General features: G+C 34.9%; 4 protein-coding genes across 5 annotated transcripts; 2 read left to right on the top strand and 2 right to left on the bottom strand.

The window, feature by feature from the left end:
* Nucleotides 1-1156: 1156 nt before the first annotated feature.
* On the top strand, nt 1157-2344 carry LOC126672016 (flavonol 3-sulfotransferase-like). The gene has a single exon (XM_050365897.2). It carries the CDS (start codon nt 1221-1223, stop codon nt 2202-2204), a length of 984 nt encoding a protein of 327 aa, XP_050221854.1. The 5' UTR covers nt 1157-1220; the 3' UTR covers nt 2205-2344.
* Nucleotides 2235-6112, bottom strand: LOC126672020 (ADP,ATP carrier protein ER-ANT1). 2 transcript variants are annotated; one of them, XM_056105141.1, is made up of 4 exons: nt 5907-6112; nt 5274-5557; nt 3155-3526; nt 2235-2860 (listed from the first exon to the last, which is right to left on the bottom strand). In XM_056105141.1, exons 2-4 carry the CDS (start codon nt 5529-5531, stop codon nt 2543-2545), a joined length of 948 nt encoding a protein of 315 aa, XP_055961116.1. In that variant the 5' UTR covers nt 5532-5557; nt 5907-6112; the 3' UTR covers nt 2235-2542. The 2 variants fall into 2 exon arrangements, with proteins under 2 accessions (XP_055961116.1, XP_050221860.1); XM_050365903.2 differs by having other exon boundaries at nt 5274-5541; nt 5907-6109.
* A 2337-nt stretch (nt 6113-8449) lies between these two features.
* On the top strand, nt 8450-12381 carry LOC126672012 (hexosyltransferase GAUT11). The gene is made up of 2 exons (XM_050365892.1): nt 8450-8954; nt 10546-12381. Exons 1-2 carry the CDS (start codon nt 8805-8807, stop codon nt 11998-12000), a joined length of 1605 nt encoding a protein of 534 aa, XP_050221849.1. The 5' UTR covers nt 8450-8804; the 3' UTR covers nt 12001-12381.
* Nucleotides 12382-12887: 506 nt separating this feature from the next.
* Nucleotides 12888-14363, bottom strand: LOC126672014 (putative pentatricopeptide repeat-containing protein At1g53330). Its single transcript, XM_050365895.2, has one exon. The coding sequence runs from the start codon at nt 14312-14314 to the stop codon at nt 12920-12922; it is 1395 nt and encodes a 464-aa protein (XP_050221852.1). The 5' UTR covers nt 14315-14363; the 3' UTR covers nt 12888-12919.
* Between the last annotated feature and the right edge of the window lie 260 nt (nt 14364-14623).

The raw sequence follows: 14623 nt of genomic DNA, 5'->3' as shown, positions 1-14623 counted from the left end.
TAGGTTCAAATTTTTCCAAAAATGCTCTTTTTCCGAATTATCAAAAAAAAAATGGATAACATAACAGAGCTATACCTAGCTCGAACCATAACTAAGTAAGGAGCTTGAGAAAACCATATTAACGTCCTTCGTTTCACGTACGACTAACACATTCTTCAAAAATTTAAAAAACTTGTACAACTTAACATCATTATAGGGATTAATGGGAAGCATCCTATATAGGTCACGAACTTCGTTTATATATTCTTCTAAAGATAAAATCCTATATTGCTAATTCTGTTTTTTTTTTATTTATTTGGTTTAAAATTGTTCAAACTGGACATATATAATATCAAAAGCCATATGATTTTTTTATCTAATTGAACCACTCTTATTTATGCATAAGCCGAATCACATTATAATTTTCGGTTTGGTTTTAATTTGTAACTTAGTTTGGTTCGATTTTTACAAAGGCCTCATTGACATAGATAGACTCAAGTTAACTCATTAATCTAATCGACATAAACATCAAAATCTAACTAACTTGTGATTAAACTATATATTTAACTTATTAAAAATGATAATATTCAAAATCAGCATTCACATGTATATATCATAGGATTTAAGTAAAACAAATCTTAATTTTAACAATTTTTTTATCAAAAATAACTTACAACTTTCATAGTCTTAATTTGTTAGTGCATAGTTGTTAGTTACGAGATAGGATTTGAACCCATGATTTTTTCATGCACGTAGAGACGCCATTATTATTTTAATAATTTTATTTAAAATTGTCATATTTTTAATAATAATTATTAAAATAATAATAATCCTTAAAGGAAAAAAAAGTAAAAATTAAAATTCTTGAGTCAGTAACATAAATGACTGAGGTAATGGAGTCTAAGACATGGCAAAAAAGTGGATGACATGCGCTACAAAGCTGTCGTTTTGAATAATTTAAATTAGGAAAAAACTTTCCACTCAAATAAAATAAAATAAAATAAAAAAATCATTTAGTAATCAACTTATAAAATATTACTAGTAATTGAGTCACCCATACCTAATAAACTAATGTAATAATACCAATAAATTTTGTTTTTTACGCACAAAACAAGTAGGTTAAATTATTAATGTTAACGCATAGCGGCATTAAAGCAAGTAGATTCCACATTTCTCATATACTATTAGTCCAACAAGTAAAATAACATAAGAAAAAAACTCACTTCGAATCAGCTCCATTAATGGACTCTGTCAATCAAAATAGAGAAACTGAAACAGAAGAAGAAGATACAAAGAAGAGCCTCCCCAGTGACGATCTCAGCAAGTACATAAACACCATCTCAACACTTCCCAAAACAAACTGTTTCGAGACAACTCTTTACAACTACCAGGGTTTCTGGTACCAACATGATTACGTTCTCGGAAAAATGTTAGCCGAACAGAACTTCAAGCCTCAACCTTCCGACATCATCCTATGTTCTTTTCCTAAAACAGGCACAACTTGGCTTAAAGCTCTCGCGTTTGCCATAGTCACGCGCTCTCACTCCACAGCTGAATTCCCTCACCAGTGCGTTCCAGTCATCAAAGTCGGCGATCATCCCGATCCAAGAACTCCACTCCTTGCTAGCCACAGCAGCTATTCTTCTTTACCACCGTCCATTGCAGATTCAGGTTGTAAGATTGTTTACATATGTAGGGATCCAAAGGACGTGTTCGTGTCTCTTTGGTATTTCCTTAAGAAATTTCCATATGTTAATCCTGAAAAATATCCTAGTTTAGAGCAAGGGTTCGAGTTATTCTGTCAAGGACTTGTTCCTGCCGGGCCGTTTTGGGATCATGTTTTAGAGTATTGGAAAGCCAGTTTGGAATTTCCTGAAAGAGTTTTGTTTTTGGTGTATGAAGATATGAAAAAAGATTCTGTTTCTGTTGTTAAGAAGTTGGCTGAGTTCATGGGATACCCTTTTAGTATGGAGGAAGAAGAACAAGATTTGGTGCAAAAGATTGTAGATTCTTGTAGTTTTGAAGCTTTAAGTAATTTGGATGTCACTAAAAATGGTGAGCAATGGCCGAATTCGCAGTTTACTGTTTCTAATAGTTCTTTCTTTAGAAAAGGTGAAGTTGGGGACTGGAGGAATCATCTTACGGAGGAGATGGCAAACCGTTTGGATCAAATAACAGATGAAAAACTAGGTGCCTCTGGTTTTACTTATTTTTCTCAGCAATGATCAATTGTGTAATGTAGAACAGTGTGCGAGTTGCAATAAAAGACTTTATTTTTTTTCTTTTTTATAATTTTCATATCAAATTCCAGAGTGTACTCTTACAATCACAAAGCTACATCAATTAAACTAGAGTAAATTTCGTATCCTGATTTTTAGCTTTGACTTCTATTATTGTACCGAAAATGTTGTACCTGTTTAGGGTGGAGAGCGGCTGAAGCCCTAAATCTCCTTTTCCGGCCCTTCATTCCCCTTCTTTTTCATTCTCTCCACAATTGTTAATGACCATTGTGCACAAGAATCAATTATGAGAAAATGTAAAATGAATGTTCATGTACAGGGTTTTACTTCAATGCATTTTTGCGTGGTTCAATGCCATAACCATGACCGTGACTGACTGCAAATCTGTGCAGCTGATCGTACCCGGCTAGTACTCCAGCTCCTGCAATGCTGGCAAGCATATTTGCAGTGACTCCTCGATATAGCACTTTGAAACCCTCATGGCGAACTATCTCGGTAAGTGCATGTCTGGCATTCCGATACTTCAAGGGTTGTCCTGAAGTCAGCATCATTCTCCGTCTCAGAGTGTCAAAAGGATATGCACAGACCCCGGAGAATGTGGTTATACTCCATCCCAACAGGAAACTAGCAAGGAAATTCCCCTGCAAAATACAAAAACAGGCAAGTATGTGAACGATTAACATTATCAACCAGGGGGAATAATTGGATACAAATATACACTTCAGGTGTTTGAAGTATGAACTTAGGTTTTTATTAAGAAATGAGCTCTTGATGAAATAATTCAGCACAATGAGACGATCCTAAACTTATTTTATAAAATTTTGCACATACTCCCATCAGATCCTAGAAAATTCCACAAGTTATAGGTCAAACATGAAGAAAACATCCACTTTTGCTGCAAAGAACAAGAACAAAGTAACTGTAGAGGCACTTACCTCAAAAGGTCCCACCAAAATGATGGGCTTCATGGTGTCATAGATGCCAAAATACATGCCGCGGTACATAGTAATTCCCATTATAGAAACACTGAACCCCCGATACAAGCCTTGAATTCCGTCGCTTTTAAGGGTTTTTGCGTACACATCTACTAACCCTTTAAACTGCCGTTGACCATTAATTCGACACTCCTTTGCATCGGTTCCTAGCCGGGTACGTGCATAATCCAAATGATATAAAAGCAATGAAGTTGTTGCTCCAGCAGCACTACCTGATGCAACGTTTCCCACAAACCACTTTAGGTAGCCATCTTTCTCTTTTGAATATCCAAGAAGGCTTTTGAAGTAGCCTTTGAATGCAAAATTGAAAGCCTATGGATAATCGAGCATCTGTTTCAGTAATTACATTAGGGAAGTTCATAAGAGGACAATAAGACTATATAGTATTGAAAGATCAAATAAACAAGCATGGTATCAGAGAGAAATTTGACCATTTGTTGCCTCTTATTACATAATGTTGAGAGTAATTGTTGGTACACTACTGAACTAGGGTAATGCAGACAATTGATCCCAAGGAGACTAATTTCCGTATTCAGTAAAGCTGACAACCGGGAACAGCAAATTCTTGCATAACAAGTCTGAAGTACTTCTACCAACAAATTCCACATTCACAAAGGGTACGTAATAGCTAATACATAATCCAAATGACCTTGAGAATAAAAATATGAAGGAAGAATATTGAATAAGGATTCAGAGTTCGTGATCAGCCAAAAAAGGGATGATTACTAAATCATCCAATAACAGCTTAGTATAGAACAGAGCCTTATGTCACTATAGAGCCATTAAAAACAGAAGCGGGTCTCAAATCCTGAGCATCTATATGTATCAATCTCTAGCTTAAATAAACTAGAAGCCTAATTGGAACTAAGGTTTTGGAATGATTCAAAATGAACTGTTCACCAATTAGCATTCTTACAAATAGTAAATCTTCATGAATATAAAACTAAACTCAAATTTTTTGCCACCGACAGACAATGCTCTCACTCATTGCCCATTTTAATGACAACGGATTTTTGTGCATCAAAACCAATTTCTTTTTTATTAGCACAACTGCAGATAAAATTGTTGATTTAACAGATAAATGTACTTATAATGATTTGTTGGATCAAGTGCTTACCACTAGACGAAAAGCTACGGTAGTTAGTCAGGGTGAAACTCTTTATTCTTATTTCTTAAGAGTATTCAGTCCAAGGTCATTAGTTCGATTTCTAGCGGGAATAATTGTTGGGGGGGCTTGGGGAGATTGTTGGCCAGGTAAGTGACATCAATTGTTCTGTAGGCAGAGGCCAAGTTGGGTCAAGTCATAATCAAATCATGGTGCTTGGACAGAGTACTCTTAAAAAGAAAGAGTTGCACCTCTAACTAGCAGCTATAGCTTTCGGTCTAGTGGTAAGCGCTTGATCCAACAAGATCAAAGTATGTTTCAAGAAAGTTGGAGTAAAAAGAGTTGAGCCTTTCCCTTCTTGAGTTCTACCAGTAGCTCATTATCTAGCATATAGTTACAGCATTCTCACAATTCCACCCCTTCATAGCAATACACTCAGCGTAATTTCCAGCACATTAGCTATCCAGCTGAACCATAATATTGTCTCCACAATTTGGCATAAGCATGTCGAGACTAACCATTACCCACTAATAATGGTAATATACTAATGAAAAGTTTCACATTCTTTATAATAATAAGTACAGTGTAAAGCCCGAGGGATGTTTATTTACGAAGGCAGTCAAGCAAACTGACAGACTTGGAAACTGATTGAGTCTGGATAACAGATTGAACATGCCCGTCAAATATTGACTTCGAAAGCCTGGTCTGATGCGGATATAGCACTGTCATTGCTAGGAGCCAACATCTGAAGATATTTTATTTAATTTTCAAGGAATGGCTAAACATTTATCTACACGCTTAACAATGGCAAAACAGTCTCCAAACCACAATTTTATTCAAAGAAGAGAAAATTTATGATACGAGTATAATAGCGTAAACTATTGGCATATATGTAAATGTAAGCAACTTATCAATAAACAACTAGATATAAGGTCAAAAATTCAAGAGAAGAACCTGAGTAGGGAGATACCGAATGACGTTGGCCTGGTTACCTCTCCAAAACGAGAGCATTCCTTCTTCTTTAAACACCCTTTTAAAACAATGTTGAACACCCAAATAAGGCGTCTTGAGGTGTCCCCTCTTAATCATCTCCCCTTGATTCTGCAACAAAAGCTTCACTCTCTCAATTGGAGCTGCAGCACTCTTTGACACCACTGCTGCTGCCCCTCCCATCATCAAATCCGCTGAAAACTTTTCGGATTTTCTAGCCATCTCCTTAGCTCTACAAAATATGACAACTTTAACATATTTTCTTTTTCTATTCAGTAAAACTCATATCACAAAACAAAAATGTGTAATTTTTGAGTAATCATATCAAATAACATCATTACAAATTAATCAAATAACCGGTCTTTATATCAAATTTCTTATTTCTACAGAACTGGGTGTTCAATTAATTAAATTGCCAGTACTTATGAATTACATAAGTATAAATTGGCCCAAGAATTTTATCCTTTTTCGTGGTTAAATTTTCATATTAAAACAAGAAAATTCAATTGAGAAACTCTAACAAGTTCAACTTCATAGAATTGAGAAATTATACAAGAAAACAAAATGAGAGAGAAGCTGTGGATTAAAAAGAATTACCAGCGACGAATATCCCTCGCCGGGAAATTGAGAGAGAGAGTTGTCGTCGTTGTTGTTGTTGCAGATTCTTTCGGCGTAAAGCTTGAAGGTGGCAAATTTTAGTGGCTGCCGGCAATGTATATTTTACAATCACATGCTACGGATTTTTTAGAAATTAAGATTCCTCCTACTTACTTTTGGATTTTGCTTTCCTGGCCCTGTTGCAATTGTTTAATTCTATTGGAAACATTGTATCTAAGGTGTCTATTTTTTTCAATTTTTTTATTTGGGTGTTTGAACTTTTATTTTTTCAGTATCGATAATTTGATAGTATATATCAATTTGCCAAAAGTGTTTTTAGTTATTTTTCACCCACTTTTATAGTTCGTCATTTAAAACCGCATATATTATTATTGCATACACAATCATCATTTTCTAGCAGACACAATATTTAAATAAACACTTACTAAGAAATAAAAAACATGAAAATCTCACAAATTCTACAGCCTATATAATGTTGACTTCTTTTTTTTACCTCTTCTTTATACAAAAGTTACCCGATAAAAACATTAATTTGGACAAAAATAATTAGATTGATTTAGATTTTCTTTTTTCTATTCTTCATATATTTTTTATAATTATTTTTATATTTTATGGTTAATTTTGAGCTATATTTTTCTATGTTAATAATCTGAACCCTAACTTTCTACTTATACTACCAGCAATAGGGAGGTGATTTTGGCTGCCATAGGACAAAATCACCTTCCACCCCATAAATTTCTCATCTTTTACAAATAAAAGATTCTTATTATATTTCAGTTTTTTCTACCATCTTCTTTGATTTTCTATCTTATGTGGGTCTCTTCTCCAAAAATAAAATTTATGGTAGAGATTGTTTAGGTTCGGTTTGAAGATCAGTTTACGGTTTTAGAAGATCAGTTTACAGATTTAAACATTTGCAATGTATTAAGGTTTTAGATTATTATAAATCTATAATTTTTATGTTGCAAGTTTTTAGATTTGTAATTTTTATAATATTTGTAATTGTATTTGGGTGACCTTTGATGGTTAGTATAGCCCTATTCGATGACGGTTTTTTTACCGCTCTCATCATATCCTCTAGAATAGTTTATTCAATGTGTTGAAAAACTGTTCATATTTGTAATTTTCGTTATGCATTAAGTTCGAATTAGTGAGGAGTGTTGTTTCTCACAAAATTGAACATGTTTATAATTTAGATTACGCATAGAAATGAAAGGATTGGTATAAATATTAAAAGTGTAGAACCAAAGGTAGACAGACATACAAGTAGATGTAGGAACACAATTTGCATACTGGTTTGTGTAAAACTGAGCTATTGCATGTGATTGTGTAGTCAGGGCTTAGGGAAATTAGTTAATGATGCATGTCCTACTTCTTTATATTCAAATAAACACTTAGGAGGAATCATCTTAAAAGTTTGATTGGTTTTACTTCTTTTTATTCAAATTGTCCGATAAAATTGTGTCAGATCAAATCCAATTTATATATAATGCACCAATTATTTGTTGACAACTCATTTGAGGGGATTAAATAAGCCAAAATATTAAATTTATGGTGTGTTTTTTTTCAAAATCATGACCTTAGCTTCAATTGATCTTTTGTGTCAAATTTAGACGGCAAACTAAACTTCTATTACTATTAATTAATTAATAGTTCTAACATTTTTCTTTTATAGTTAACCAACAAATATATTTATAGGAAACATCTTTTTTGATCATCTAGTTGTCACCATTGAAGTGAATAGTGAACTCTAGACAAAGACTGCCCAAAAGCCTCAATCCGGACTCCGGAGTGAGTAAATAAGATGCTCCCATTCCTTTCCATTTTATATATGTAAACCACGAATAATTATACAACCCAACGATTGTGTCACGTCATTCGTGCAACAACCCAATGAGGCGTTAGCCATGTGCAAATAATTAATAATAAAAAATAAGCAATAAATAAAGATTCCCTATCGCAAATAATTATTGGTTTATTGTAAAAATGACGTGGCACATCCGTTGTGTGGGATAAACACTCGTAAACTACACACTCTTCTCACTTTGACAAAACAACAATATATATTAGTCCTCCTAGAAGCTAACTTCATTTTTATGGTTTATATATATATATACTAAAATAATTTTTGTTTTTAAAAAAAGAGTAAAATGTTCAAAAATATTATAATCTATGAGTAATCGGTGAACCGAATTATTAAGCTTGCGACTCAGATCATATAATCTACTTTCAGTCATTTTAATTAATTACAAAAAAATACTCTATTTTAAGCTCAATTAAGAACAAAATTATATAATATGCGAGATCGGAATGATCTAATTTAATTTTAAATTGACCTAACAAATAGAGAATATTATTTTTAATTAATTTAAAAATTAATATTTTTATTTTTATTCTTATTTGATCAACATAATTGAGAATGAGTAATTTAATCTCGAATCACAAATCTTTAAACCGGATGATTCATTAGATTTAATGTACAAAAGAAATATAAAATGGTTATTTGGTTAAGCAATGAGAGAGCACATGGCTTCATGTGCTAATGCTACCCCAAATTCCCTTTTCACTTCTATACACAACACATTCAATTCACAATCAAACCAAAACGAACCCATTTCAATTTGGTTAAAAATCTAATTTTTTTTAATCAAAGCCTCTCCCTTTACACTATTAAAAAACACCCATCTAAAAACTAACCTCACTTGTATAAAAAAAACCTAAATCATCAGCACCACCCATCACTTTCTTTTCTTGACTTCTTTGATCATTGGGTTCACTGTGACTGACATTTTGAATTCTTTGCAATCTTATGTGTATGCTGAGATTTGAAATCTTGAATCTTGGGCGGTGAATTGTGGAGAGTGGATCCAATAAAAGATGCGGAGGCGGGCTGCCGACAGGCGCCCGGTTAGACGGAGACTGTCACAGTGGATCTGGGCTCTTCTTGGAGTTTTCTTGATTGCTGCTCTTCTTTTATTTGTTTTTCACCACCATCATGACGATGATCAACTTAACCACCCTTTACTGGTAATTGAAAACTCTATCATCTTTCTTAGTTTCTTTCAGTTTAATTTCTTGGTTATTCAATTGTGTTAATTAGTTGTTGATTATTGTATATTGTTTGGATGACTGGTTTAGCATTCAGTGTGAGAAATGTCTTTTTGTGGTTGGGGCATGTTTGTTCTTATCAAGTTTTATTATGGATTAATAGCAAAAGGATCACTTGGGGCTAATTTAATTGGATTGATGTGCTTGTTAGCCAGGAATCCCGGGATAGCGCACTCTATCAGGTTACGTGATTAACCGCGTAACTCGTGAATTGATGTGCTTGTTAGCAAACAATTGAGGTTAACATTAAGAGTGTGTGTGTGTGTGTGTGAAATCGTACCAAATTCGTGAATTAAATGAATAATTAAGTAACCGAATTGAGTTCACAGATAGAACAGGCATAATCCAGAACAAATTTCTATGAGGATTTTGATTGGTTTTTGCTTTTAGGACACAAATGATTTCCTAGCTCCTTGTGATAGTTATAATCTTAATGGACATATTTTTAAGTGTGGGGGGAGAATTAGCATGGCCAATATAAGACAATTGCAAACCTTATAGAATGTTAATTTGCTCTATATGCATGCATTCACCACACCGCATACTGTCTAATATGCGGAAAGAGTCCCCTTTTTAATCCGTCATTCTTCTAAACCATCACATCTTGCAACTTATGAAACATATCTGTTTTCCTTTTTAAGAAAGCTATTCATATTAATCAGATCTGAATGAAACATTCTCCTTTGTCAACAATTTTAAATGAGCTTCTGCAACACGAAAGAAAGGGTTAAGATCTTTTGTCTGTTGGCATTTTCATGTTTAACACTCTCTAATCAATTATTGGAGGAAGGATTGGTTTTTATTTTCTCACCTACTTTCTACTACAGCTTCTCCTTATATACTGATATGGTTATCGACAGGGCTCAACTTAATCTATTCCCACTCAGTGATCTGTTTGCTAAATTTGAACAAGCACCTTTTTGACAAGAAAAATTACAAAAATAATGCTTTGAATCCAAACAAGCGTCTTTTTCTTCCATTATTAGGAATGACCATCTTGATTGGAAGATGGAAAAGTTATCGTTCATCCTTAGGCTCATGATGATTAGAGGCTTAGAGCATGAAGTTAAAGTGCAACACTGTTGTGCATCACTTTTCTCAAGTATGGGCATTTCTGTTATATTGGTCTGATGAAGCTATAGGATTTAGTTACTTCAATTCGCTCATGGTCATGAATAACAAGGCCCTGCATCATTTTAACTCTCGTCCATCACTTCATTGAAGAAGACTTCGGATGTTTGTAACATTATTTAATATACATGTTTGAAATGTATCAGGTTCAAATGCTGCATCTTTGCAGTTTTTACTCTCTCTCTCTTTTGATTTTCTTTTTTTATGCCAACTTTTTTACTTCTCTAATGTGTAGAAAATGGACCATAAAGAGATTTTTCATGCCTCCTATCTTAGTTTCATTTACAAGATTTATGGGCAGCATATTCTTTGGTTATATGCATACTAGAGGCAGTCTTATTTTAATTATCGACTTAATTTTGGCCTACTGTTCTTGTAGGAGAACCATGCAAAACCCGAGCTAGTTAACCGTGAAGGTTTGAATTTCACCAAGGAACTATTAAGTGCTACATCATTTTCAAGACAGTTGGCCGAGCAAACGATACTTGCAAAGGCTTATGTCATCATTGCAAAGGAGCATAATAACCTTCATCTGGCTTGGGAGCTGAGCAAACAGATTAGAAACTGCCAACTTTTGCTTTCAAAAGCTGCCAAGAGAGGAGAGCCCATAACACTGGAAGAAGCAGAGCCAGTAATCAGTATCGTATCGTCTCTAATTTTCAAGGCACAAGATGCTCACTACGATGTGGCAACAACCATGATGACAATGAAATCTCATATACAAGCCCTTGAAGAACGTGCAACTGCAGCAACAGTTCAGAGTGCGATATTTGGGCAATTGGCGGCTGAAGCTTTACCCAGAAGCCTCCATTGCCTGAAAATAAAGCTCACAACAGATTGGCTTAAGAAGCTGTCGCTTCAAAACCTAGCAGAGCAGAAGAGAAACTCTCCAAGAGTTGTGGATAACAATCTCTATCACTTCTGTATATTTTCGGACAACGTTTTGGCTACATCTGTAGTTGTCAACTCCACAGTTTCCAATGCGGACCATCCAACACAGCTAGTTTTTCACATAGTCACAAATGGAGTCAGCTATGGAGCTATGCAGGCTTGGTTCCTCGGTACTGAATTCAGAGGGGCCACCGTAGAAGTGCAGAATGTAGAAGAGTTCTCTTGGTTGAATGCTTCTTATGCTCCTGTTGTCAAACAGCTTCTTGCCGAAGATTTAAGGAGCTATTACTTCTCAGGCTATCAAGATACGAGAATTGAGCCAAAACTGCGGAATCCTAAGTACCTGTCTTTGCTGAATCATCTTCGGTTTTACATCCCCGAGATCTATCCACAACTTGAAAAGATAGTTTTTCTCGATGATGATGTTGTAGTTCAAAAGGATCTTACACAACTGTTTTCATTGGATTTGCATGGAAATGTCAATGGAGCCGTTGAAACTTGTCTTGAAGCTTTTCATCGTTACCACAAGTTTCTCAACTTCTCGAACCCAATTGTCAGCTCAAAGTTCGACCCACAGGCATGCGGATGGGCATTAGGTATGAACGTTTTCAATCTGATTGCATGGAGGAAGGCAAATGTGACTGCACAGTATCATTTCTGGCAGGAGCAGAATGCGGATAAAACATTGTGGAAATTGGGAACACTTCCTCCAGCCCTTCTAGCATTTTATGGTCTAACGGAGCCACTTGATCGAAGATGGCATGTCTTAGGCCTAGGATTTGATCCGAACATTGATAACCGTCTGATTGAGAGTGCTGCTGTTGTTCACTTCAACGGGAACATGAAGCCATGGCTGAAATTGGCTATCGCCAGGTACAAACCTCTATGGGAAAGGTACATAAATCAAAGTCACCCTTATTACCAAGATTGCATCACAAGTTGAAACATGCTGCTATTTCTTGTTCATCAAGCAATCTTCTACATTTTTACGCCGGTAACCAATTATCACATGATTGTAGAGTCAGAAGTAGAAAATTTTGACTTCAATAGGAGTTTTCTTTTCTTTAGTTTTCAAACTTTTACTTAATAGTTTCTTAAAAGGAAACAAAAACAAGGGTCTATACAGTAGAGAATTCAAATTAAATAGGTGAAGAGGTGTGGAGAATTCATTTTTGGCTGTAGAATTATTTGTTTTTTAGCAATTCTTGTAATAATTTTTCAGCTATTTTGGATTGTAATGTAAAATTGGATGCAGACTTTTTTTCTTCCTATGGGGTTCTCTTAGGAACATAAATTATATATTTATTCTTGAAATTTACATAAAGAGGAATACAATCTCAATGGTTTCTTTCTAGAAATAATTTTCTTTTCATTCCTTCTAAAATTTAATTAACCGAACATCTTCTCGAGTTTTAGCCATGGGGTAAAAATGAGACTGAATTCCATTTAAGTTTCATTATAATTTTGTATTAGAAAATAAGTTTTAGATATTCTGCATGGTAAAATGTAAATCATTATGAAAGATTGACATTCCTAGCCAAGTAATAAAATTATAAATCACATCTGTAGTAGATTTCGTCAATGAGCTGGTCAGTTATGTAGACTTTACGTTCCGCGAAACAAAAGTATAAATAAAAATTCGAAAACAAAAAAATACAAAACTGAACTATTAAAACGAAAATACTGAAACCAAAAACAGCAAAACGACCTTTTTTATGAGAGTATTTTATAAAAATAGAAAGCTTTAGAGTTTCAAGAGCCTTTTCAGAAGCAAAAACAAAACACCAAAACATAGGACTCGACGCGTTTTCATGCAACATAATGAACGTATTTTTCTCGTAAAGTACAACTCTTTAAAACATTTAAGGTGTTCTTAGGCATTTTTCCAAGAAGTATTCATGCTCTTTACATCCAGCATTTTCCTTAATTACCACATCAACTACCATCTTCCACAGATCTATATCAATTGCATTTATTTTAACCAAACTATTTAAAACTGACCATAATAAATCCATATTCCTCTCCTGGCATAACTTATTAACAAATTTACATATACTAGAAGAACGCGGCGTAAAACCTTTAAAAATCATTTCATCCAAACTAAATGCAGCTTCCTTAAACTCCAAGGCATCGCAAAGTCCGTCAAAACGAATTCGATATGAAAGAACATCAGGAGCACATCCACGTCTTGGCATATCTTCGAACAAATCATTAGCTTCACTTGATTTCCCATCCTTGCATAACTCACCAAGTATCACATTATAGCTGATAACATCCGGCTTAAATCCGTTCTCCGACATTTCATCCAACAATTTATAAGCAGTTTCGAAATCCTTACCTTTACAAAAACCATTAATCAATACATTGTAAGTGACTGTATCAGGCTTACACCCCTTCAATTTCATCTCCTCTAAAACTCCTAAAGCCTCATCTTTTCTTCCAAATTTAAATAACCCATTGATCAAAGTCGAATAAATGGCGGAATCTATCGTAACTTTATTCCTCTCCATTTCATCTTTAAGTCTAAAAGCTAAACTAATTTCACCAATTCCACAAACCCCTTTAATCAATGAAGCATAAACATACTCATTAGGACACACCCCATGTACCTTCACCATATAATCCTTCAATTTAAAAGCTTCCTTCAACTTAAAATCCAAACAAAGCCCATAAATCAAACTCCCAAAAGTCACCATATTAGGAACAAGGTCTCTCTTTTTCATTTCATCGAACACCTTCAGTGCATCACCGGCTCGCCCATCCGAACACAACCCGCGAATCATTATATTAAAACTACAACTATCCGGCCTCTCAATGCTCCCAAAATGGTCTCTCATGGCATCAAATTCTTTGCAATTCATCAACACGTTTAACATAGTATTAAAAGATTTGATAGTCCGTTCGCAGCGGTATTGAGGCATTTCGTCGAACAGTTTGCGTGCATTACCGGAGAGGCCGGCGCGGCCATAGAAAGTGAAAATGTGGCAAAAGAGAGGCTCTTTAGGGGAGAATTTTGTCTGGGTTTTGAGCTGGAGGAGGATGGATTCCATTTCGTGGAACATTTTGGCGCGGCCGAGTTTGGTGATGATGAGGTCGTAGCAGCGGAGTGAGTGGCGGAAGGGTTTGGTGGGTGATGGTGGGTTTGGATTTGGGTTTTGGAAAAGGTGGAGTGCGAGGTTTGGGTCTTGTTGGAGACGAAGAAGAGAGGCGAGTCTGAAGGGGGATACTGATTTTGGCTTTGGATTGGGTGGTTTCATCTTGGGGTGGTGCTGATTTTTGGCACAAAGAATGTGCAATTGGAGTGGAGAGGAGGTCTAAAGCGTCGACATTTGCATTTTAGTGCGTCATACGAAATCGTTTTGTCATTCTCATGACAAAAAACGACATCATTTTTACGGAAAATAACGCATAAAATGCAAACCGGGATGTAGGATGAAAATTTAAAAAAGTTGAGATGCGAGATGAGACGTTTTCTAAACTGTGCTTAAATCGAACAATAAAACGCTAGAGGTGAGGATATATAGTAACAAATAATATACTCCCTCCGTCCCACAAAGATAGCCATT

This window comes from Mercurialis annua, linkage group LG3, assembly GCF_937616625.2.
Source record: "Mercurialis annua linkage group LG3, ddMerAnnu1.2, whole genome shotgun sequence".
In the NCBI taxonomy this organism is placed as follows: domain Eukaryota; kingdom Viridiplantae; phylum Streptophyta; class Magnoliopsida; order Malpighiales; family Euphorbiaceae; genus Mercurialis; species Mercurialis annua.
The sequence above is the reverse complement of the archived record's forward strand: the minus strand, read 5'-3'. Positions and strand labels throughout refer to the sequence as shown.

Coding starts and splice junctions, on each gene's coding strand:
- LOC126672014 (XM_050365895.2), bottom strand. CDS start 14,314: ATGAAACCACCCAATCCAAAGCCAAAATCAGTATCCCCCTTCAGACTC.
- LOC126672020 (XM_056105141.1), bottom strand. CDS start 5,531: ATGGCTAGAAAATCCGAAAAGTTTTCAGCGGATTTGATGATGGGAGGG. Junction 3,527..5,273: donor TTCGGTATCTCCCTACTCAG/GTTCTTCTCTTG, acceptor GATTATCCATAG/GCTTTCAATTTTGCATTCAA. Junction 2,861..3,154: donor TTTTGGTGGGACCTTTTGAG/GTAAGTGCCTCT, acceptor TGTATTTTGCAG/GGGAATTTCCTTGCTAGTTT.
- LOC126672012 (XM_050365892.1), top strand. CDS start 8,805: ATGCGGAGGCGGGCTGCCGACAGGCGCCCGGTTAGACGGAGACTGTCA. Junction 8,955..10,545: donor AACTTAACCACCCTTTACTG/GTAATTGAAAAC, acceptor CTGTTCTTGTAG/GAGAACCATGCAAAACCCGA.
- LOC126672016 (XM_050365897.2), top strand. CDS start 1,221: ATGGACTCTGTCAATCAAAATAGAGAAACTGAAACAGAAGAAGAAGAT.